This window comes from Balaenoptera acutorostrata, chromosome 9 (assembly GCF_949987535.1).
Source record: "Balaenoptera acutorostrata chromosome 9, mBalAcu1.1, whole genome shotgun sequence".
Taxonomy (NCBI): domain Eukaryota; kingdom Metazoa; phylum Chordata; class Mammalia; order Artiodactyla; family Balaenopteridae; genus Balaenoptera; species Balaenoptera acutorostrata.
The window spans coordinates 2,263,455-2,289,120 of record NC_080072.1 but is presented as its reverse complement, the minus strand read 5'-3'; the positions used below and the strand labels follow the sequence as shown (position 1 = coordinate 2,289,120).

The 25,666-nt window shown below is 53.5% G+C and overlaps 1 protein-coding gene across 1 annotated transcript in view; it reads right to left on the bottom strand.

The window, feature by feature from the left end:
* KCNQ1 (potassium voltage-gated channel subfamily Q member 1) overlaps nucleotides 1-25,666 on the bottom strand; it is a 347,883-nt gene that overhangs the window by 56,294 nt on the left and 265,923 nt on the right. Inside the window, exons 12-15 of the mRNA XM_057552484.1 lie at nucleotides 20,688-20,763; nucleotides 15,427-15,521; nucleotides 14,566-14,612; nucleotides 13,637-13,698 (exon numbers count right to left, since the gene is read on the bottom strand). Of these exons, the coding sequence (XP_057408467.1) occupies nucleotides 13,637-13,698; nucleotides 14,566-14,612; nucleotides 15,427-15,521; nucleotides 20,688-20,763 (280 nt within the window). The remainder of the gene's footprint in view (nucleotides 1-13,636; nucleotides 13,699-14,565; nucleotides 14,613-15,426; nucleotides 15,522-20,687; nucleotides 20,764-25,666) is intronic.

Below are 25,666 nucleotides of genomic sequence, written 5' to 3'. Positions count from 1 at the left end.
TGGGGAGGGCTGTTGAGGTGAGTTGTGTGTGTTGGCAGGGGCAGGTGGGCAGGCCCGAGTCACAGGTGTGTCTGCCGCCTCTGGACGAACATGGGTGGACAGACGGATGTCCCGTCACACGGACGACTCAAGAGGGTCCTGCCGGGACCACATTCCCCACATTCCTCTGGGTGGGGCACGTGACTCATTCTGCCAGGGGGTTGGAGCGGAAGTGATGTGTGTCGTTTCCAGGATGGAGCAGTTAAGAGCTTGGGGCTGGTCCTCGGGCCCGGAAGGGGCCTGGAGCCGATGGACCGTGTCCCCCATCTTGGCACAGAGAGGGCCTGTGGGGAAGGTGGCTCAGACTGGTGACGGAGGCTTGAGTGCTGAGCGAACCCAGAGCCCTGGGGCCTTGGGTGTAGGGCTCACAGGATATTGAGTTTGGGGGCTAGTCCTTCCGGTGGGAGAGCAGCCCCAGCTGACAGAGGACCGAGGCCAGAGCAGGAAGCTGGGTGGGATGCGACATCTCTACCTGAACTACCTCGGAACACGCACACTGACTACCAGGGCCACCTTGACCTCGGACAAACGAGGACGGAGCATGTCACAGCCACACGCGGGCTGTCTACTGCCCAGACATCGCCGGCGGTTCTCGGCATCTCAGCTTTCTGACTTAGCGACTCGTTAACGGTGTGGGCCCAGAGCCGCTGCCGGGCATCAGGCCGGGCGGCGGTCACAGCTGGGAGGCATATCCTTTACTCAGCTCTTTCCTCGCCGCCATCAAGTGGCTCCCCACGCCTCTCAGTCACACCTTAGAGCCTGACAAGCGTCCTGATACAGAGATCTCTGACCCTGGGGTTTCATTGCCTGGAAGCAGAGATGTCCGATCAAAAGGTACATGTATTTTGAATGTTAACAGACGCTGCTAGCTTCCTTCCCAGAAGCTCTGCGACTACAGTAATTTGCGTCCCCACCAGCAATGTGTAAGAATGCCCGTTTCCCCACCTGGGTGCCAGCACTGGGTATTACCATCTTGTTAAACCAGGGCGTCACTGTGCCTTCCCCTGGCCACTGGTGGGGGTGGGCATCTTCCCACAGACTTTTGGCCAAAGCTGGGCCGACTGTTGAAAAGGCCCCCGAGCCAGGCTCTAGGCAAGTCCTATGGGGGCTGCCCTGGCCGTGAGAATGCCGGGCTCTGGCCTCGGGCTCCCTCCGGGAACATGGCAGTCCCGTCCCGGGGGCCCGTCAAGTCTCCCTGTGGCTCGAGGGGCGCGGGGACTCCCTGGCAGGCCCGCCCACCTCTGCCCAGGAATGGGGATGGCGGCGCTTAGTGTCAACTGACGCTTTCATTATAGGTTTATCTTTGAAACCCTAGACAAAACAGGGCTTGTGTGGTTTGACTGAAGAGCCAGCACCTCAGGACCTTGCCATCCACTAAGACGGCTCCTCAGGAAAGAAAAAATACACTAACCTTAAAATAACCAGTTCCCAGAATAGCAGCTAATGACGGCTTCTGAAGGGGGCCCTTTGATCAGGCGGAGCCCCACGCCTTCGCCTATTTACGGCCGTGCCACTCAAGAGACGCTCACCAGCAAAGAGAGACGTGTTGGGGGTGGGCAGAGGAAAGTCGGGGGGCTGGGCATGGCATGTGTGGGGGGGCAGGGCCGTCGGTGCCCATTTGAGGCCGCCCCGCTTTCCAGTGCAGCCGGCCCCAGCTGGTGACAAGGTGCTCCAGGAGTCCAAGGCAGCCTGGAAACAGAGCCTCACGCAGGGAACGCCGTTCCTGACGGCCCCCCAGGAGCCAAGGCTGGTGGGAGACAGATGTGGTTATAAGAGCTGGAATCCCAGGCGGACGGTCCTTAGGCCCCTTGGGGAGGCGTGGGTCATGGACCCAGAGGGCCTCGAGGGAGGAATTCAGGAAAGAGCCTGAGGAATGGGAACCCAGGAGGGTGCAAGGAAGTACCAAGGGGATGCTGGGGCTAGAAGATGCTCCCTCCCACCCAGCCCCAGCCCCAGCCCCACCCCTGTCTGCCCCGAAGCAGCAGTTGCTTATCCTCTTGGTGTTCACCCAGCACCTCCCTGGGCCTGGCCTGGTTGGATGCTCGGGGACCACTCTCGCCTCTGTCCACAAGCACGTGACAGTCTGAAGCTGCCTGTTCAACAGCCTGTTCACCAGACCTGCTTGGCTAAAAGCACTGGAAATGTGGCTTGTGAGACCAAGGAACTGGATCTTAATTTGATCTAATTTTAACGGATTCACAATTAAATTTAAATACAGATCCCCAAATCAGTTATCGGAAGACTTTAGCTATGGTTGTTTGGAATGCTTTAGGCATGAGAATCCGCCTTTTCAACTGCAAATTTTATGACATCTAAATGCAGACCAAGCAGTTCTTATGAAAACAGAGCATCCAAACTGACGTGTGCTCTAAGTCTAAAACCCACGCTGGCTTTTGAAGACAGGATGTTGACCTTCCTAAGCATTCTTTTGTATTGATTACATATTGAAATGATAATATCTTAATCTATTGGGTTAAATAAAATATATTACAATGAATTTAAGCTGTGTATTTTTATTTTTTCTGATGTGGCTATTAGAAAGTTGAAAATTATATCCGTGGCTCCCATTATATTTCTACTGGACAACATTGGTCTGAATTGGGGCTTAGCACACTTTCCTGTAAATGGCCAGATAGTAAATATCATAGGCATTAGGGAATCACGTATAGTCTCTGTCACACATTCTTTAGGTCCGGGGCCAGATTTGGTCCGTAGGCCCCAGTTTGCTGGCCCCTGGTCTAGAGGCTCCCAGCTCTAGACCGGCTGGCATCCTTCTCAGTCCAGCCTGCCAAGGGCTGGTGGCCCAATCCAGTCCCCACTGGAGTCCCAGCGTAAGACCTACTGATCACTAAGATCCCCAGGGACCAGCATGAACAAGACATGTAACTACTGCCCAGTAGCTCCCAGTTTCATGGGGAGATGGAACATGGGAAGGTCAGGAATCAGTACAGGGAGTTGGGACAGCAGCCATCAGACCCAGGCTGCCCAGAAAAATCCCGCCTTCCAAACCCGGACTCTGTCCCCTGTAAGTGAACAAGAGTTTGTCTGACCACGAGACTCATTGGCCTTGATGAGCTAGCCAGGAAGTAAGAGAGGTCAGAGGCTGAATGTGCAGTGAAAGTGGAGCCCACAGAGGTAAGAGGTATCCTGAAGGCATTTGATGAACTGAGTACACGTGAGCTTTGGTTTTCACAGTCTCACAGGTGATGGATAGCTAGGTATCCAAGCCCAGACCTGCCCCAGGTGGGAAGTGTCACAGCGGAGCCCTACGTAAAGCTGGAACCTTCAAAGGGCTCTATGTTCAGTGTAAAGGTCAATGAGAAATAAACTGGTCCCTGAAACGACCATATAGGAAATTGTCTTGCCACTAACAGGAGTGGAACAATATTTGCCCTGAGAAGTCACATCCACAAGCTGGTCCATGCTCAGCTTGGACACCCAAATGCATACCACCTGGGTGGTCTTGAAAACGTTGAGCCCAGGATTTATAGTCCAGGCTGGTAATACTCCCACGTGTATAGCAAAGGAAGAGGTGAACGTAGATCCCCTCCCCCGCCACCCCAAGAACCTCAACTTCACATTAGACCTCAAAAATCCCCATAGATACATTTTAAGACATATGAACTCATACTTAAAAAAAGGAAACCCTCAAAGGGAACAAAACACCATGAATGAAAGCCAGAAGAAAAAAGAAAAACAGAGAGGCCGATTCACAAAGACTTTAGATACCAGAAATTAAATATAAAATAGCCATATTCAATACATTTCAAGAAATTTTTAAAAAGCTTGAATATACAAGTGAAAAGAAAGATACTATAAAAATGATCTATCAAGTATGCATAAAAACCAAATGGAATTTCCATAAATAGGAAAATAATCATTGAAATTTAAAATTCTTTGGTTAGGTTTAACAGCAGATTAGAAACAGTTGAAGAAATAACTAGTGAATTGGAAGATGGATCAGAAGACATTATCCAGAACTCAGTACAGAGAAACAAAGTGATTTTTTTTAAAAGAGAGAGAGAGAGAGGGGGGCACTAAGAGACATAGAGGGGATTGAGATGGTCTACCAAATGTCTAATGAAAGTTCCAGAAGAGATAATGAACTAAAGCAAAATATGAAGAGATAGTGGCTGAGTATAATCCAGAACTGATGCAACACACCAACCACAGATTAAGGAAACTCACTGAATTCCAAGCAGAATGAACAAAAGAAACTCTCTAATAACACAACATAGTGAAAATGCAGAACACTAGAGTCAAAGGAAAGAGCTTAAAAGTAGCCAGAGAGAAAAAATACGTTGCCTTCCAAAGAGCAATGACTCACTGTCATCTTTGTTCTCAATGGAAACAATGGAAGTCAAAGTACAGTTGGACAATCTTTTCAATGTGTTAAGAGAAAATCTTTTTGGTAACCTAGGGTCTAGAATTTTATACCCAGTGGAAATATTTTTTAAGAACAACAGTAAAACAGTCATCTTAAAACAAATAAAATCAGAGGGATTTTGATTTTCACTGAAGGAAATTCTAATGAGTACTTCAGCCAGAAGAAAGTGACCCCAGATGTAAGATCTGAGATGAAAAATAAATGATGAGTGACAAAAGAGGCAAACAGGTGGGTAAATTTAAACACATATTGATTGTATAAAACACTACTAATTATGCTTGAACTAAAGTATACAACAAGACATATAAGTCAGCAGGAGAGATTGAAACTAAAATGTCCTAAGGTCCTTATTTTATTCCAGATGTGGGTAAATATAGCAAATGGCTCTATTATATAACCATTTATAATGTCCTAGGTTAACCTCTACAAGAATGGCCATATAACTTCAAAACCAGTAGAAGAAAAAATGGAATGAGAAATAATCATCAATCCAACAAGAGACAAGAAAGAGGACCGAAGTAAACATTAAAAAATTTAGTACAAATGAAAAGCACAAAATACATTGCTAGAAAATCAATCAAAAGATATTGGAAATTACATTAAGTATAAATGTATTAAATGATTTTTAAAAACCTAGCCACACAGTGTTTACAACAGACACCTAAAATGTGTATACAGGATTAAAGAGACAAGAATTAAAAAACCCTACACCAAAATCAGAAAAAAAAGTCACAATAAAACTAGAGAACAATATCTTTTATGAATAGAGATACAAACATTCCTAACAAAATCTCAGCAAACAAAATCCAACAACAGATAAAAGAGATCATATATCATGATCAAGTGGGAAATACAAGATTGGCTTAACACCCCCAAATCAATTAATGTATCACGTCATATTAATAGAATAAGGGCTAAAAGGCATGTGACCATCTCAAAAGATGCAGAATGGGCAACTGAGAAAATCTAACATCCTTTCATGATAAGAGCTCTGAACACACACCAAGAATAGAAGGAAACATCCTCAACCCAATAAAGAGCATCTAATGAAAATCTACATCATATTTAATGGTGAAGGACTGAATACTTTTCCCTGTAAGACCTTCTCTAGCCACTTTTAGTCAACATCTTACTGGACAGTCACACCAGTGTAATTAGGCCAAAAAAAAAAAAAAAGAAATTAAAGGCATCTAGATTGGAAGGAAGACCTAATACTGTCTTTATTCACACATGACACGATCCTGCATGTAGAAAATCCTAAGGAATCAACAGCAATAACAATATTTACTAAAATTAATAACAATGAAGTCACAGTTTATAAGCTTAATATCAAAATTTAATTGTATTTCTGTACACTAGTAACAAACAATTCAAAAATGAAATTAAGAAAACAATTCCATTAACAGCATCAAAAATAATAAAATATTTAGGAGGAACGTTAACAAAGGATACGTAAGATTTGTACACTGAAAACTATAAAATATCACAGGAAGAAATTAAAATAGATCAAATAAACAGAAGGATATACCATGTTCATGAATTAGAAGACTCAATATTGTTAAGATGTCAAGTTCTCCCAAATGGATCTATAGATTCAACACAATCCCTATCAAAATCCCAGCAGGCTTCCTCTCTTTTTTTTTGGTAGAAGCTGGCAAGCTGATTCTAAAATTCATATAAAAATTCATAGCACTTAGAATGTGCAAAACAATTTGAGAAAGAAGAAAATTGGAGGACTTACACTACCTGTTTTCAAAACTAACTACAAAGCTACAATAATCAAGACAGTGTAATGTGGGTTTAAGGATAGGGATATAGACCAATAGAACAGAATTGAGAATCCAGAAATAAACCTATACACTTATGTTCAATTGATTTTCGACAAAGGTACCATGAAAATTCAATGGGGGAAAAGTAACGTTTTCAACGAATGGTGCCGAGGCAATTGGATATCCATAAGCAAAAAGAACAAAACCCAAAAACCAAAACAGAACAAAAAAAACCCCCAAACTTTTCCTCACACCACACCCCAAAATTAACTCAAAATAAATAATCGACCTAAATATAAGAGTTGAGTCTAAAAACTTCTATGAGAAAAAAATAGAAGAAAATGTTCATGTCCCTGGATTAGGCAAACAGGTCTTAGATATAACATCAAAAGCATGAGTCACACAAGAAAAGATAAGTTGGACTTTTTACAATTTAAAACTTTTGTGTTTTAAAAGACATGATTAAGAACATGAAAAGACAGCCGCAGAATGGGAGAAAATAATTGCAAGTCATATATCTGATAAAGGACTTGTATCCAGAACATATAAACAACTCTTACAACTCAATAACAGAACTACTTAATTAGAAAATAGGCAAGAGAGTTGAATAAACATTTCCCCAAAGAAGACTATGAATGGCTAATAAGCACATGAAAAGTTGCTCAACATCATTAGTGATTAAGGAAATGCAAATCAAACCCACAACTAGAATGGCGAAAAGAAAAAAGGCCAACCATACCATGTATTTGCAAGGATATAGAGAGAGTGGAACCTTTGTACATTACTGGTGGGAAATCAAAATGGTACAGACCCTTTGGAAAACAGTTTAGAAGTTTTTTAGAAAGTTAAACAGAAACTTACCATATGACCCATCAATTCCCCTCTTAGGAACCTGACCAAGAGAAATGAAAACATATGTCCATACACAGACTTGTAGATAAAAGTTCACAGCAGCATTGACCATAATAGCCCCAAACTGGAAACAATCCAAACGTCTATCAACTGGCAAATGGATAAACAAAATGTGGTTGATCCATACAACAGAATACTATTCAGTGTTAAAAAGAAAAGAAATACATGATGCAGCACAGATGACCCTCAAGAATGTTACATTATGTGAGAAAAACTAAACACAAAACACCACAAGTTGTCTGATTCCATTTATATGAAGCATCCAGAAAAGGCAAATTTCTAGCCTTATAGAAATTTAAGGATACAGACACAGAAAGCAGGTCAGTGATTGAGTGTGGCTGGCGGTGGGAGCTGGGAATGATTGCAAATGGAATTGAGGGAATTTGGGGGTGTTGAAAAATGTTCTAAAACTTAGTTTTGATGATGTTTGCAAATCAAAGTAGAAATTTACTAAAGTGTGTTGTCTACATTTACATTGGGTGAATTTTATGGCATGTAAATTATACCTCAAAAGAAAGCTTAAAAAAAAAAGATTACAAACAAAATTAGGTTTGTATAACGATGATAATAGACTTTAAGGGAAAAAAGAACATTACTTGAGAGAAAGCGGGTGTTATGGAATTAGAAAACATTGAATTCAGCAGTGAATATATACAAATTTGGATATTATATGTATCTGATCATAAGATCTAAAATTACATTAAGCGAAAATTGACAGAAATATAAAGAAAACTAGAAAAATTCTCCACAATAGTTGGCACTTCAACACATTTCTCAGTAATGATAGATCAAGTAAGATAAAAACATTCCAGTGAGGATATAGATCTCAACAAAACAATTAACAAGCTCGTTCTAATGAACACAAGTATAACACTGCACCCAGCAACTTCAGAATACACATGGTATTCAAACACGGAAGGTACATTTACAAAAGTTGATGACATGTTGTACCTGTAAAACATATTTCAAAATGTTCCAAGAGACTGATACCCTACAGGACTTCCCTGGTGGCACAGTGGTTAAGAATCCGCCCTGGTCCGGGAAGATCTCACATGCCACGGAGCAACGAAGCCTGTGCGCCACAACTACTGAGCCTGCGCTCTAGAGCCTGCGAGCCACAACTACTGAACCCCATGTGCCACAACTACTGAAGCCCGCGTGCCTACAGCCTGTGCTCTGCAACAAGAGAAGCCACTGCAATGAGAAGCCTGTGCACTGCAACGAAGAGCAGCCCTCGCTCGCTGCAACTAGAGAAAGCCCGCGTGCAGCAACGAAGACCCAATGCAGCCAAAAATAAATAAATAAACAAACTTATTAAAAAAAAAAAAGATTGTACCCTACAGATCACTTCCTTTGACAATAGAGGAATAACAATTATAACAATGACAAAAATCATATTCTAAAATAGCTCCTGGGATAAACAAGAGGTCATAATGGAGACTAGAAAAATCTTTGCGTGAATGAACATTAAAATTAAATGCTATATATCAAAACCTGGGGGATGAAGTTTGAGTGATATTTAGAGAAAAATAAAAGTATAGTCTTAAATGCACAGCTTAGAAATCTAGAAAGTTTTAGAATTCATAATTATCCAACCTAAGAAGTTAAAGAAAGAATAATACATTAAGCCCAAGTAAATAGAAGGAAGAAAATAAAGAGAAGTGAATGAAACAAAACAAAATCGACAAAAGAGAGGATCAACTAGGTCAAAAGTTTGTTGAAAACATGAATAAAATCATCAACTAGCTGGCAGGCTTGACCAATGGAAAAAAGTGAAGTCACAAACAAACAATATTGGCAATAAAAAAGGGGTCTAACCACTGATGATACAGATGCTAAAATGAAAATAAATGCCAATAAATGTGAAAACTAGGATGGAATGTACAAATTCTTAAAATATGCAACTTATCAAAACTGACACAAGAAGAGATAGAAAACCCCAACTGTCCCATAACCATCCGAGTCACTGACTCGATTAAAAACCTGCCCACAAGGAACACACCAGGCTTAGGTGGCTTTACCTCCAAGTTTCCCCAAACACTCAGGGGAAGACAATCCTCATCCTATACAAAATATTCTAGAATATGGAAGAAGAGGGAACACTTCTCAACTCGTTCTGTGAGGCTCACATACATTGGGTACCATAACCCAATGAGGACACTGTAAGTACATATCTCACCCACAAGTGTGAACAGAAAAACTCTGAAGAAAATATTAGCAGGAGGGCTTCAGCAGTGTTTCAGAAAGCTTATACAATGTGAAGGACTGGTGTGTGGGGGGGAGAGGCCAGAGGCCACATAGATGTCTGGAAAAATAATCTAAGCCCAAGATGCTAAAGGCCTGAACTCAGCGGGGAGGATGTGCAGCTGGCGTGCAAGGGTGAGCAGCGTTGAGGGGCTCTCGGGGTGGTGGTCGGAGCAGGGGGAGTGGCTGGGATGACCAGGGTTCTGGGTCCTGCTTTCAGGCCTGGTGGACGGAGAAGCCTGGGAGGGGGACAGAGCAGGAGGAGGGGTGTCTGGGGCAGACGCCAGGTCCTGGGTGACTGGGCCTACCTGTCAAGGGCAGGGGCTGGGGAGGTGAGGTGGTGGGGAGCCCGGGCTGGGGGGCATTCCTGTCCGGGAGAAAGGTGTGCCTGGCCGGGGTTCTAGGCCGGGGGGGGCGGTGGAAGGAATGTCGGGGATTGGGGGGGCCCTTCCCACCCACAGTCTCTGAACTGGGGCCTGGAAACCCAGGACTCCCTGTGTCCGGCTCTGAGCCATGAACATTTCCGGCAAAAACAGAGAAGAAAGAAATTCTCCCAGCCCACTGTGTTCCTCATATCAGCAAAAGCAGTGTGAGCTGAGCTTGCAAAATAAACAGGGCTCAATGTAAACACTGCAGCAGGTCCTGGGGACGGAGCTAAGAATACACACTGGGGGAGGAAGGTGGGAGCAGACTTCTCCATCGGGTCCCCAGAGAGCCACAGGGTCCCTGCCCTGGAGCAGCCCTGACAGGGAGGGGCCGGGGGGCTGGGGGCCGCGTTCTCAGGACCCGTCCCAGGGCCTGGCGTGTCGGAATCTGACCACTGCCGCCCGTGGACCTTGCTGCTTGCCCTCACCTTGGCCCTCAGTGTTCCTACCCGGCCTCTTCTCAACCAGACCCCTTCTGTTTGTGAAATACTCTTCTGCTTTCTTCTCTCTCTCTCCACCTTATCTCCCCTTCTGTCTGCGGCTTCCGCTGGGACCAGCTCTTTACCTAACCAGCTAACTAGGCAACAGCTCAACCTCTCCGGGCCTCAGTTTCCCCACTGGTAAAAGAGACTTTATTTGGGCAAACGAGTCCTTGCCAGAGTAGAGAACGCAACGTGACAAAGCAGTTCAAGCCCTCTCCTCGCACAACTAAGGGGGCCGGCGGGCTCCCCAGGCCGGTGGGGTGCAGGCTGCAGCGGGGGAACGCCGTGTCTGCTTCCCATGCCCCTGGAGCGAGGCTGGCTGTGCAGGCCAGGGGGCATCCTGAGGGCGGGTGGGGGGCTCTGAGCAGGAGCGCGAGCTGCAATGAGGCTGCAGGACCCCGGAGAGAAGGAAGTGTGGGGGGCCCTCCAGCCCACGTGGCCCCTGGACTGGTCATGGGAAGGGGACTCCTTGCCGGGAAACGGAGGCCCCCTTGAACAGGCTCAGCTGGCCTCCCCCACCCCCGGTGACTCCTTGCAAGTGGACAGCCCGGCCACTGACCCTCAGAGTGACCTGCTCCCAAGACGGGGATGGGGGCAGCAGCTGTGCACCCCGAAGTCCCCTCCCCCTCCTCTCCAAGCCCCTCGTCCTGTGGCTGAGTGAGCCGGCCGGGCCGGGACCGCCGTCACCGCGAGGGCCTGAGCTGAGATGAGGAAGCAGTTGGGGGCCAGGCTCCCTTCTGGCCTGAGGCCAGCCCGGTGGGGTTGGGGGAGGTCCGGGGCTCCGGCTGGGGCTGGCGGGCCGGCTGGCACTGCCACCACTGCAGGCCTGCTGGGCTTCCCAGGGCTGGACGGCTGCTGGATTTCCTGCCCCCAACTTCCCTCAGTCAGCAGGATTGCGAGGGGGGTTGTTTATGGTCCCGATGGCTGCGGTGATAACGTGGGGCCTGGGACACGCCACTGTGCCCTCTGGGCCCGGCGGGGCCCTTTCCCAGGGTCTGTCCCCGAGGGGGGCATCGGCTAGCGGGGGAGGGGCTGGGCAGGCTGAGCTGGACGCCGGCCCACGGCAGCCTCTGCCCGGGTCCAGCACGTGTCCACGGGGCAGAGATTCAGCGTGGAGCGCGGCCTGCTCCCTGCCTTGAGACCTGGGGGCGTGACTGTGACTCTTGGGCGGAACCAGCTCCTGGGAGGCAGGAGGGGGACGAAGGCGACACAGAGCCCGTCTCCCTGAGTGTGTGCGGAACATCCGGAATCCTTGCTGCCCAGAAACGGCCCCTGTCCTGGGCGCAGAGCCTGACGGTGGAGGCCACCAGGGGCCTTGCTCCCAACCTTGCCCCCAGGGATCAGGGACTCCAGAAAACCCTTCCCTTTGTTGTTCAGATCTGAAGAAATGTGGGCCCATAATTCTGTACCCCCAAGGCCAACGTGGGCCGCACCTCAGCCCACCACACCGACCCTGGCTGGACAAGGGCTGAGCCCTGGTTCTCAGACCCCCACCGGCTGCCAGATGGCTCCAGGGGACCCTGTCTCCTACCCATCGTCACCCCCAGAGGACACCAGGCTCTGGTTTAGGTTTCAAGGGGTGGCCTGTCCCGAGGAACAGTGGGCAGAGCCGTAAGAGAGGCCCAGGACAGTGGGACAGAGAACAGAACCAGACCAGGGCAGGGGCTTGAGGAGGGGTGAGCACATCTGGACGACAGGGCAGTGGGGCCGCTCCCAGGGCTGCTGGGCCACCACGACCCCTGCCAGCGGCGGGGGCCAGTCAGCGAAGGCTGCCTTGGCCAGAGCTGTTCCAGAGCTGGGCAAGGAGGGGAGGGGGGGTGCCTGGGTTCTTTCCCCGGCTCTACCTCTGTATCCGTTGATGCCTGGAAGCCCCGCCCTGCCACCACCCCCCACCCCAAGCACGCAGGGTGCCTGGTCTGCTGTACTGGGCGTGGACACCTGCGGCTTCTCCCGGAATGTGCCAGCCCCGAGTCCCTGGTCCCACACGAGAAGAAGAGTGAAAGCCAAGGACGGGTCACCAGAGAGGCGGAGTCCAGGCCCCAGAGCCTCTGAAGCCGCTCAGCCTGGGGAGCTGACCGTTCCCAGTTTCAGTTCCCATCCTGCCAGACAGGGCATCTGCCACTGGACCATCTGCCTGGGCAAAGGAGAGCCACCAGGCCCGCTGAGGCCTGTGCTGACCGAGATGGGCCAGCCCTCCGGCGGGGCCAGGGTGTTGGCGTCACACAGCCCCAGAGGGCCAGGCCCGAAGTGAGGGCCCCCGTGGGCACCTGCACAGCGGCCCTCCCCCATGTACAGGATCATGGCCCCATACCCGCCCAGGCTGGGGAAGACTGCCGGTGGGCAGAAGGTCGTCCTGCAGGCCCAGGCCAGGGTGGGTGGGGCAGGAACCCGGAGCTGTGCCCCTGCCCGCCTGCCCAGCTGCAGCAGAGATGGACACGGGCCAGAGCCAGGCGTTGCCCAGGAAACCGAGAGTCGGACGCACTCCCTGCTCAACCGAAATTCCTCTATTTTTAGCCCCCCGGCTGCTTTCAGATAAAGTCCATGTAGATGAACGAGCTGTTGGGCAAGATAACGGCCTGCTCCAAACCACGGAGACTTCAAAGGGCGGCAGGCCGCCCCCTCCCATTCCACAGACCCTGCGAGGCTCCCAGGATGCCCTGGGAAGGGGTTCCGGAGCTGAGAGGCGGGGCCGCGGGCACAGAGCCCGGCGGGGACTGGGGCGTCCTGGCCACTGAGGCCGCTGGTGCCCCGGAGCGGAGGGAGCACGGCGTCCACGTCCCACCCGGACACCCAGCAGGGCCTCGGCCGACACTCCCCACCTCCCTTGCTGTCAGGACCCTGCAGAGGAGGGTCCTGGAGCCCACATCCCCTCCTCCCCACTTGATGCACCCTCGTGTCCCTGTCGGCACCTCTGAGTCCCTGCGTGCAAGCGGGCTGGGGGCTGAGGGAGCCGCAGGCAGCGAGGACAGCCCTGCCCACCTCAGCGTGCACGGGGCGGGCCTCAGCTATGCCAGGGAGGGGACTGCGGGCACTCGCGGCCACTTGCCAATAATGATGCCACTTGTCAGAGGTCTAAGACCAGCCTGGCCTTCAGCGCCCTCCTCCCGTGGGGACTGACGCCCGGTGCACATGGGGGAGGAGCTGGAGCCCCACGTCAGGGAGGCCACACCGAGCACAGATGGAAGGAAGGAAGGAAGGAAAGAGGGAGGGAGGGAGGGAGACCCCAGACACCTAGGGCACCATCCAAGCCCTGCACGCTCAGGACAGAGCAGGAGAGTGAAACGCCGCTGTGTGTCCGGGCCCCAAGGACGCTGCCCGCCGCCCGCCAGCAGCGATGCTGCGTGGCCCGCGAGAGCTGGCGTGGGCTCAGGCGCCTACCTTGTCCTCCACGCGGTTCAGGCGGGCACCGATCGTGTTGCTGCCTCGGTCCTTAGTCTTCTCTGTGGGGTTAAAGCACCCAAGTCAGGGACGCCTGGGCTGGCAGACGGGGAGCGGTGGGCAGGTGACCCCGACTGGGCTCGGGGAGAAGGGCGATGGGGGTGAGGGAGTGAGGGTCAAAGGCCTGAACCTATGAGAATGTCTCTTAGAAGCTCTCCTGTGGTGAGAACTTCAGGGGCGGCAGTGGGCGGGCCGGGCGCTGGCGGGCTTGTCCCCACTCCACCCTTTCCGGTCCTGTGACCTCCGAGAGCCTCAGAGGACAGGCACCCACCCTGCCCGGGGGCTGCCTGAGATGGTGCCCGCTGTACAAAGGTGACATTCCGCCCCAAGGGGGCACTTGCTCTGGCCGGGGAGGCCTGTCGCCCCTGCGGCCCCTGCCGTCCCGTCCCTGAGTGAGCTGTGCCTCGCACTTGAACTTGGGCTAGGGCAACCCCGAGGAACTGGCCTGGCCCTGCCCTCCCTGGTGTGACCCCCTAGCCGCCCTCCGGAGGACATGAGGCCGTGCCTCAGAGCTGGAGAGCGGCACCCACCTTGTTCCCCAACGTTCTAGCTGGCTACTCACCCCCCAACCCCACTCCCAGGCCCCCACCTTCCCAGGGTCCTGGTCACGTTTCCACACTCAGATCATCAATGGCCTAGAAAAGCCCGCCATTTATAAGGACGCATGCAGGTTCTTGCACTAACTGAAAATCCCTTGTAAATCATGTTCGAAGCCAGTTTGCTTAGGGTGGGTCTACCTGCCCCCCTCTCTAGATATCCTTGCGAGACATGCACTTTCTGACGGTGGAAGAGGCAGGCGTGGGTGGAGGGATGGTAGGAGGGTGTGGCCTGGGCTGCCACGCCCAGGGTGTCTCAATGCAGAAACCCACCTGAGACGGAGATGAAGAGGGAGGGCTTCCCGATGGACTGGTCCAGCCTGGGGGGGAGGGAGGGAGACGGAGACCAGCTCACACTTGGCCGGGGCACCGCACGGACATCTGGCCTGTCGGTGGGTGGATGGGCTGACGTGCCCAGCAGGACAAGCTGCCCGCCCCCCTGGGGGCCACCCCTCACCGCCACCCAAAAACCAGCCCGGTGCCTCCCAGGTTCCAGAGGCCCATGCTCCCAAGGGGGCCTGGGGTGGGGCGCTCAGAGGTGAAGGGCAGTGGTTGGGCTGCCCCTTTGTCACCCTCCCTGGGCACAGCAGGGTCCCAGGATAGCCCAGTGTCCTGAACGTTCCCAGAGAGGCAGGCCTGCAAGTGGGCCCTTCCGGGGCGAGGCCAGGTCGCTGGGCTGGGTGGGCTTCACGTCCCTGTAGTAGGTCAGCGACAGGGGTGGGGGTAGCCTGAGCCCCCGGCTGCCAGGCACATTTCCCAGCGACACCCTGGGTCGCACAGAGCTCGGTTCCCAGGCCAGCCCACCGTGGAGATGCAGCTGGTCTGAGCCCACGCAGGCCCCCAAGGACCACGCTGCTTCCACGAGGATGAGCTTTGTGGGCCCCAAGTCAGAAGCCAGAAGACGTCGGCTCCCAAGAGTTGAGGTGCTCAGCTCCCAACTGGTAGGGTCTCTCCCGGAGGTGGTGTCTCCTGGGGCTGGACCTGGCCCCTGCTCACAGGGTGTGTGCTGGGCTGTGAAGCGTCCAGCATCTCTGAGGTGTGGACATGTGTGGAGTGAGCCCCTGCCCCCCCCCCCCCCGCCCGCTCAGATCCCCCCTTCCCCTGTGCCCCGCGCCCCGCGCCCCGTGCGCCCACCTCCTCTGCAGCTCCTTGACGCGCACCATGAGGTTGAGGTGGCCCTGGGAGTACTGCTCGATGACGTCCCGCACGTCGTAGGGCTTCCGCGCTTGCTGCGGCAGGAGAGAGAGAGTCACGCTGCGGGCTCCACGTTGACGCGGTGACCGCGCCTGCCTTCCGTGGTCTTCCCGGATTTAAGGAGCTGCCCACGTGGCACCGTGGGGCAGGCCTGGATCAGCGCACATGCGGTGGCCGGGCTCATCCCCCCCGGGAGCTGGGTGACCCTGGGCCAGTACCTCGGCCTCTCTGGGCCTCAGCTTCCTGCCCGCTCACCTGCAGGGACCTGCCCATTCTCCCTTTCCAGGCCACCGGTCCCTGTTTTCAAGCTGCCTTGGAAGAGCTGGCCCAGCCGAGGGCCTGGGGGTGGGGGGCCAGCATGGCTGCCAGTCACTGGGTGGAGGGCACAGCTTTGTGCAGCCACTGCCAGCCTGGGCCCCAAGCTCACCCTCCCCACACTTGTTGGCCGGCGCACCCACTGTTCTTGGGGCGGGGAGGTGGCCCACCCCACCCCCTTCCCAGGCAGTCCCCTGAGCTGAGCAGGGGTGGCCCTGGGGGACAGGCCTCCTTCTGGGGCTCCCAGGCTGCCTGGGAAGAGAGGATGGTCCCACGGCAGGCCTGGGGCCATGGGGGCAGGGAAGGTGACCCCAGAGCTCCAGGCTCGGCGCCAGCCCTGAGCCCATAAATGCATCCGGGGCTCAGGTGAAACCACAACAGAGAGAACGGGGCTTCTCACGATGTCAGCAAAACCTCCAGCTGCATTTATGGCCTCGATCCCAGGAGCTCACGGTCTGAGGGTCTCGCCCAGGTAGCATCGGGCTGGCCGAGTGGGGGTCTGATGGCCCAGGAGGCCCTTCGCCCACACAAGCGAGCCAGAGCCGCGTGGGGACACAGGCCACTTCTTTTGGGAGAGCCGTGGGGAGACAGGGTTGGGGGCCCCAGGTGGTCTCATTAACCCTGAAGGGCCCACACTAGTGATGGGCTGGGAGGTTACTGCCTCTTGCTGGGGAGTGTACGGGGCCTGAGAGACACGCCAGACAGCTGGCAGGGCAGGGCGGGGCCGGCGGGTCAGAGGGTGAGAAGGAATAAGGCACAGATGCCCGCTGAGGGTCAGGGCCAGGTCTCAACCCTGGGAGCCCCAGGGCACCTGTCCTCCCTGCCCACCTGAGGCCTCCTTCTCCTCGGGGTGCCACCCTAGAGACTGGGGCTACCCCAGGCTAAGGGTAGGGCCATCTCTGCCTTCCAGAAAGATGGGGTTCCCCTGAGGGCAGGGTCCTGCCTCGATCTCTGGGCACCTTCGGACATGTCCAGGGGCCCTGCCATCAATGCTGGCGGCTTAACTAAGTTCTCGCAGCTCCCCACATCGTCCTGGACCCCAGGAATCCCGAGGCAGCGCAGAATCTGCCTCCTTGTCAGTGACCGGGCACAAGAATTCCAGGGGGTTCCTCCTCCCTCAAGATCCGCCAGGCGGGGCCCTCACAGGTAACACCCAGCCCCGCTTTGGGCCCTGGGACCACCCTGTGTCCCTTTGTGGCCTACATGCCGAGGCCCGTGGTGGGGTCTCAGGGTCAGGAGTGGGATGGGACTCTGGCAGGCTCTCTGACTTGCCACACACTCAGCTTCAGGACAAGTGTAACAGTGGCACTTTGCTACAGGCTAGTGGTACTACCCCAGGGCTCAGTTTGTCCTTCTGTGAGATGGGGATGCGGAGCCCTCTGGCTGACAGGGAGGGAGTGGGGATGCAGTAAGACGGTAGGTGAGAAAGGCCAGCGGGTCCTGAGCTGGCTCTTGCCAGGAGAGCCCGAGGTGGCTGTGATAGCGTCTGCGGCTGAGCCCGGGGTCTGCACTGCTGTTTAGCGCACACACCACTGCGTTGTGATCTTGGCCTCCTGTGAGAGACCCTGGGCACCTCCAGGCCTGCTGGTGCGGTCTGGGGGCGGGGATCAGAAGAGGGGAAGGCTGGCTTCAGAGGTCCAAGTGGGGCAGGCCTGGCCTGGAATGGAGCGGGTCCTTGTCCTGGTCTCCCAGACACCCTGGGAGGTCACAGCCCACTGCGTGCAGGTGAATTTGGGCACCTGAGCGTGTTAAGAGCCTCTGTGTGCACAAAGGTATATGGATGTCCCTGTGGGAAGGCATAAGAGGACAGGTGACAGGTGTGTGTGTGCCCGCATGCGTGTGCATGTCTGCAGAAGCGAGGGGGGTGGGGCTCGTGAGCAGGGCCCCCACCCCTGGCCTCACCTTGTCTAGGGTGTGGACCACAACGGGGTAACCGATGCCCGGCTGACACCCAGGACCCGTGGCGCGGTGGGGTCCCAGGCCCCCTGAGACTCATCTCGGAGCTGAGAAGCGCACCTCCCACCCCCCAACCAGGGTCTGGTCAGAGCTCCTGGAGGCCCTTGTCGAGTGGTGGCCTGGGGCCCAGCTGGAGACATCATCTCAGCTTTCTCTCCAGAGCTCATTTCCTTGGCAGCAGCAGGAGCCTGAGATGAGCCGAGATAATGCCGGGCTGTCCAGACTGACCGCCGGTGGACATGCGAGTTCAAGGCAAACGTGAAGGGCTAAGAGGCTCTGGCTCCTCCGGCCAGACACAGGGGCGGCCAGCTGGGTACTTATCGGCCGGCGAGGCGGGCAGGGGGGCCACCCGCCACTTCTGCAGCCCCTGAGGCCAGATGGGGGTGGGCGTGCAGCAGACAGACAGACGGGCTGCTGCGGGGGAAGGGACGGCATCCCTGACAGCTGGGCCTGGGTGGGGGGCCACCCCTGGAGCCCCACAGAGCTCCTCACTGCCAGGGACTCGTCCACCGCTTCTACTTCCGTGGGTCCCTCCTTCCTGGAGGCCTCCTGCTGCCCATCCCTCCTGCTGCCCCAGCTTCTGGCCTTGCTCAAGAGCCTTTGTACCCGAGGGCAAACCAGGAAGCTCCCAGGAGCGCCTCCACTCCAAGGGCCCCACCCAATTTATTTAAGGCCCCCCAGGGGTCCTGCGCAGAGGGGAGGGGCAGGGAGCAGGGGAGGTGAGGCTGCCGAGCCTCCTTCCAGAAGCCTCCAGGCCATTTGCAGGACCCTGGCCTGTGTCCTGAGGCAGAAAAGGAGACCCTCGGCCTGGAAGGGAGGTCAGCAGCCAGTTTTCTTGCCTGCATTTCTGTGACGGGCGCGCACCAGCGTTCAGAGCTGCTCCAGCCACTGTGGGCGCCCATCTGCCCAGGGCGGTCTGTGGTTCTGAGCTGGAAGCTGCTCATGTCACCCCCAGAGCTGGGCCTGCCATGAGCCCCAAGGTTCCGCCTGCCCTGCTGGGTGCCCCAGACCCTGGAAGCAGCCCCCAGGAAGCCTGGTGTCCACCCTGGCACGGCCCTGCCTGGCCCAACAGTGCCCCAGGCAGCAGGTTATGGCCTCTGCCCTGAGGGGGCCTGCTCCAGAACGCTGGTGGCCCAGCTGCTCAGGCTGGGGACCGTCCCCATCCTGGAAGAGTCCCCACTGACCCCTCTGCTCCCCAGGTTGACGTCTGTGGTTTTAGACGTCACCACCAGCGGCCCTCCAGCGAGGGCGACACATCATGGCCCTTCCGGGGGCCTCCTCTGCTCTTGGGAGCAGTCCTGCCCAGACCTGACCCCTGAGGGGCTTCCTGCCATTCCTCCTCCCCCCTCCCCAGGAGGCCAGCCCGCCCTCACCCAGCGCCCCCTGAGCTCCCTGCTCCACCAAGCCAGCCCTCTGCTGGCACTGCCAGGGCCGCGGGCCCTCGGGGAAGGAACAGCCACAGAGCCCAGACGCCCCCCGTCCGGGGCCGTCGGACCTCGCCCAGAACACTGCTGGGCAGACCTCCTGGCGCCGGCCGACAATAGCATTCACCGCGGCTCTTTTGTTTCAACAATGAGGAGTCCCAGGCCCTGGTGGGAGCCTTGGCACAACTTGGCCCAGTTTGGTGGGGAACGGCCTCCCTCCAGGGCTGCAGGCAGACAGACGGGCAGGCAGCAGGATGCCGCCGGGGACTCTGTGTGCAAACCGCCCAGCCAAGGGGGCCACGGGGGCTGCCGGGTAGCCGGAGGAACGGGGCGGCCGGGGCAGGGCCTCACCAGGGCTGTCCCTGGGGCCGGGATCAGTGGCGGTCGCGTCGTGGCAGAGCCTGTGTGAGGGCTGGGCACCTGTGGACGCCGTCCTGGGCCAGCACCTTGGGCTCTTGTTCCCATTACCAGCGGGGGAAGGGTTCTTCCCCAGGGCTGCTGGGGGGTGGGGTCTTTCCAGAACCCCGCACCGAGTCTGGCTCTGTGGCCTGGGCGGGTGAGGGCTCTGCTGAGGGGGCTGGAAGGCGCCAGTGTCGAGCCTTCAGCCTGGGGTGGGAGGGAGGCACGGCCCGGAGGGGTCTGGCTCTTGTCCCAGCCTCGCTGTGACCGCCCAGGGGATGTGAACAAGTCACCCCCAACCTCCCCTGCTTGGCGAAGCAGGCCCAGGGGATGTGGACGCTGGCTGGCTCTGGGCGACCCCCAGCCCTGGCTCCACCAAGGACTCACTTTTGAAAGGCACCGGAGGCCAAGCCTTCTGGAAAGAGAATGACCTCCCCCAAGGGTCCCTGCTTCCTAAGGCTCCATGTTCAGAATCAGGGCTGAGCTGGGCCCCGCTCCTCAGACGGAGGACGGTTCCCACGTAGGAAGGAGGGCACCAAGCCTGCCGCCAGCTGGCTTCCTCTGCGGGCTCCCAGGGCCTGCTGCAGGAGACCCAGCCCTGGAAGGAGTGCCAACAGGGAAGCCCACAGTCTCCAGCCCCGCCCAGCCCGAGAGACCCTACCTCTCCCTGCAAAGGTGGGCCACCCCGGGGCACAGAGCAGGGCTGGGTCTCCCCTCTGTTCCGACTCGCACAGGGTGGGCGAGGGGGGCAAGAGCCCTGAGCCGGCCTGGGACAGAGCACTTCCTGCCCAGGTGATGCAGGGCGGGCTCCGCACCCTCCCTGAGTCACTCCCACTCCTGTCTGGTGGGGCAGGGGAGGGGCGAGTGAGCCCCAGGCTCTGCGTGCATCTGGGCTCTGCGCTGGGCCTCAGGGTCCAGGCCGATCAGGGAAGTGTCCCTCCAGAGTCTGCTGTCTTGGGAACGGATCCTGAAGTCACGGCAGGGTGTTTGATGGGTGAGGGGTCAGGTCTCAGATATGGCAGGGTATGGAGATCCCACAGCCTGCGCTGTGGGTGGGAGAGGGGCTTTCAGGGTGGACAGGGCAGGAGGGCTGAGTGCAGGACTCACCTGGAATTTCTTCTTGGCCACAAAATACTGCATGCGCCGAATGACCTTGATGGTGGCCCGGTGGTGCTCCCGCAGCCTGTGGTGGAGAATGGGGAGGAGGGCGTGAGTGGGGACCTTGATGGTCATCCCGCGCCCACCACTGTCGGAGGCTCAGAGGCTTCCCAAGTGTGCCCCCCATCCCCGGCAAAGAGCTGGGCCTTTCCAGAAACAAGGAGAATGTTCAACCCCCTCGGATGGGGATCTGCAAGCTCACATCCTGGTGGCAGGAGGAGAGGCTGAGGCCAAGAGACTTTAAATTAGGGGGATGACCCTAGAGGGACCCTCGCCTTGCTGTCGCTCAGAAGTGGGGTAGGAGCCAGGGTCCTGAGTTGGCAATGGCTATGCCCCTCACTCACGGTAGAGCCACAGAAGCTTCTTTCTACCCTTGGGCCTTCTGGCTGCTCACTAGTAGAGTGGGGAGGGGGTACAAACAGATGACACCTAAGGCCCCTTTCAGCTGGAAGGTTCTATAGCCCACCCACCGGTACCCACTTGGAAAATATAGGGCTGCCGGACAAATCAGCCAGGGATAGTTACCACCTGAGCCACCCTGTTAAGGAGACCGTGTGGTGTCCCCTCTGAAGTTCCTTCTAGAAACATCATTAAAAAGGGAAGCACAATCGTTGATATATATATGTGCATAGGAAAAAGACCGGAAGGAAATACATCCACATGGAACCAGTGGGGATTTTGCTTCTGGCTCTGAAGCTTGCATCTGACCAAACCTTCTGCTGAGAACACCACCACAGCTGTGTGATGGCTTTGAGAGCAAGGAAGACTCCAAGGGCTGAGATCCCAGAAGAGAAACAAACTGGGAGAGCCCACGTGTGCGTTTGTGCGTTTGTTGTGTGGGGCACACAAGCTGAATGGGAGGCAGGGGGCTCCCTGAGTTGGCAAGATAAACAGGAGTCCAGGGCTGCAAAGACATCCAGGACTTGATGGGCCAAGATCTTGGTGAATGGGGGGCCACAGAGAAGGAAACCCCCTTTCACGCAATTTCCCCTTGAAGCATTTGTGAACTAAGCTGCACAGCATGGGGTGAGATTCTGAGAAACGGAGCAAGAAGCAGCTGCTAGAAGGATAAAAATCTAAGCAGAGGCCTCCACAGACTCACGTCACTGGGGAGAGGAGAATTGCGATTCAGAGTCACCAAGGAGATGGGGTCCTGGCAAACGCCCCAAGCTTTCAGATGAGACCCCCTCGAACCCTGCCATAGCCTCAAATCACCTCAATTCCCACCTGGAGCAAGGTGTTCTGTCCTGCACCTTTTGCACGTCAGAGAAAACTGAATTATCTGTAGGGATAAGATCATGGAGCCTCTATTTTGTTTTTAATACTCAACAGACTGAAAACCAACGGACAAAACAGACCACGGAAACAGATCTAAAGATGTGGTAGATTCAGTGCCTTAAAGACTTGTAGCTCTTGCGTCAAGAGATAGAGTTGGTTTTCCCACTGCTTGAATTTGGGCTGACCTTGACCCTTATTGTGATGAAAAGAATGCTGGGGAAGTCCCATCGTGTATAACTTGTGTGCTCTCGGAATGTGGTCGCTTGAACCACCTGAGCTGGCTGGCTGGAGAGGCCACGTGGAGAACCGTGGTGCTCTGGCCAAGAGCCAGCACCAAGCAATAGGCATGTGAATTGAGGCCATCTTCGACCATCTGGCCCTGATAAGCCTCCAAGGGGACTGCAGCTGCGAGAGTCACCCCACGCAGAGCCAGCAGGATGACCTCCCAGCTGAGCCGAGTCCAAATTGCTGACCCACAGACTCATGAATAAGGAAAGAGCTGTGGTGTGAAGCCACTAAATTTAGGTGTGGTTTGCCATGCTGCAATAGATTAAAAGAAATTAGGACCCCAAAGTGGGGTACATCATATCAAAATCCTGAAATGCATAGTGCTGGTTTGGGGACCAGGCATTGGGCAGAGGCTGAAAAAAAAAAAGGGCCTATCGTAAGATGCTGGACTTTGGACAGGGTGCCGTCTCTAATCGCATGAGACTTTGGGGTCTCTTGGAGGGGTGAGTGAATTTTGCTTTGGGGGGAACGTAAAAAGTTATGGCCAGAGGGCAGGCAGGGGGAGGTTAGAGATGGGTGTAAATCCTTTGCAGTTACCCCTGATTGGAGTTCCCCCCAACTATTTCCATCATCATGGAATGCTACTGCCATGTGGACATGTCTGAGCTGGGTTGCTAGAAAAGCCACGTGGAGGAGAGCTGAGGCGCCCTGGCTGACAGCCCGACAGCTCCAGACTCCGGAGGCTAGCTGAGACCACCCAGTCACCACCAAGCTGCTGCTTGGACGAGCCAGGTGACACCAGCCAGATGAGGAGCCCAATATGCTGACCCACAGACTCAGGAGTAAACAGATGAATTGGTTTGCTTCAGAGTTTTTAGATAAGGACTTGAAAATAACTTGATAAATAGGTTCAAGAAAATAGATGACAAGATGGAGAATTTCACCAGAGAATTGAAATCTATATGAAAAAGAAAGAAAGGAAATTCCAGAACAAAAAGGACACTCATGGAAATTAAGAAATGCAGTAGATGAATTTGATAGCAGAGGAGAAGAGAATACTTGTGAATTGGAGAAAATAGCCAGGTTAGAGCATGGAGGGAAAGTAGAATTAAACATATAGGAAAAAGTGCAAAGCATATAAGATAAGGTTAGAAGTTCTAATACATGTAACATCTTAGAAGGAGAGGAGGCAAAATGGAGAACAAATAATTTTGAAGCCTCAGTGGCACAGAATTTTCCCAAAATGATGGAAGACATCAAGCCACAGATTCAAACAGCTCTTTGGATCCAGCTGGAGAGAGAGACAAGGTACAACAGACCCAGGTCCATCGGAGTAACCCTGCTGAAGACCAAAGGCACAGGGAACATTGCAGAAGCTCTAAAGTCAGGGGGGTGGGGGTGGGAAAGATGACACATTATCCTGATGGTTGACTTGTCAACGGAAAGGATGAAAGCCAGAATGACATCCTTAAAGTGCTCAAGGAAAATTCCTACCAACTTAGCATGCTATACCCATCAAATATGTTCCTAAAAATGAAGGTTCAAGTGAAATAATCCAGTCACGAAAGGATAAACTCTGTATAGTTCCACTTGTATGAGGACCTAGAGTCATCAAGTCTACAGAGACAGAAAGTAGGATGGTGGGGCTGGGCCTGAGGGGAGGGGGATGGGGAGTGAGCGTTCAATGGGGACAGGATGTCAGTTTGGGAAGATGAAACAGTTCTGGAGATGATGGTGATGGTTACACAACAATGTGAATGTGCTTAATGCCCCTGAATGATACAGTTAAAAATGGTTAACATGGTACATTTTATGTTATGCATATTTTCTACAATAATACTAAAAAAGAAGGTGAAAACTAGACCAGGAGAGTTCACTGCTGGGAGACCTGCACTGAAAGAACGACTTAGGGGGCTCCCCAGGTAGAGAGCAATGATCCCAGAAGGATGCGCAGAAATACAAGGCGGAATTAAGAAGGTAGAAAAGGACAGACACGTGAGAAAGTTTAAGTTAGCAAATTAAATTGACTGAAATAATCATGATAATGTTTCCTGAGGTTTAAGGCATAGCTATAGCTAAAAATACATGATAAAAATAGCATAAAAGGGAGGAGGCATCAGTGGAGATAAACAGTGGTGAGCACCATGTGTTGCCAGGGAAACGGTAAAAGTGCTCATCTGAGGTCGACTTCAGTGAGTCAAGGATGTGTATGATAATCTCTAGGCAACCACTGAGGGAATAATAAAGGACTGTAGAATTAACAAGCTAACAGGGGATAAAAATTAATTAATAACAATTTTTGATTAACCCAAAGAAGCAGGAAAGGAAGTCAAAAGGAATTGATGGAACATATGGGAAAAAAAAAAAGTGAGATAGTAGATTGCATGCATTGCAGAGGGACTAAATATTCCAATTAAAAAACCAAGATTGTCAGATGAGATTTAAAAAAACAATTTGATGTTGCCTATAAATATACTGAAATAGATAGGCATAGAAATGTTGACAGTAAAAGGACAGAAAAAGACATACGTTGGTGTTGCCCAAAGAAAGCTAGTGCAGGTAAACTAATATCAGACAAAGAAGACTTTAAGTATTGCCAGAGATAAAGAGGGATATTTCATCATTTAAAAAGTGGTCAAGGGAATTCCCTGGCGGTCTAGTGGTTAGGACACCACGCTTCCACTGTAGGGGGCATGGGTTCTATCCCTGGTTGGGGAACTAAGATCCTGCATGCCACATGGCAAAAAAAAAAAAAAAAAAAAAAAAGTGGTCAAAATTTGGTGGGAAGAGATCAATTCTAAATCTGTAGGTACTTAACAGCATAAACTTCAAATATATAAAGCAAAAGCTGGCAGAACTAAAGGTAAAAGAGAAAATCCACAATCATGGTGGGAGATTTGAATGCACCTCTGTGGGTAACAGATAGAGGAGCTTTGAAAACATCTAAAGAGAGACACATCTGGGGCTTCCCTGGTGGCGCAGTGGTTGAGAGTCTGCCTGCTAATGCAGGGGACACGGGTTCGAGCCCTGGTCTGGGAGGATCCCACATGCCGCGGAGCAACTAGGCCCGTGAGCCACAACTACTGAGCCTGCGCATCTGGAGCCTGTGCTCTGCAACAAGAGAGGCCGCTATAGTGAGAGGCCCGCACACCGCGATGAAGAGTGGTCCCCGCTCGCGGCAACTAGAGAAAGCCCTCGCACAGAAACGAAGACCCAACACAGCCAAAAAATAATAAATAAATAAATAAATTTAAGAGAGGCACGTCTGAACAAACCGAATAGGAACTTGATGTGATCAACACTTACAGTGCACTGTGCTCAGCGCCCAAAGAGTGTCTAAGCTTCCCAAGTGCACAGGGAACGTCTACCAGAAGGGACCACGTGCAGGGCTTGACGAGCAAGTTCCAACAAATTTCAAAGAA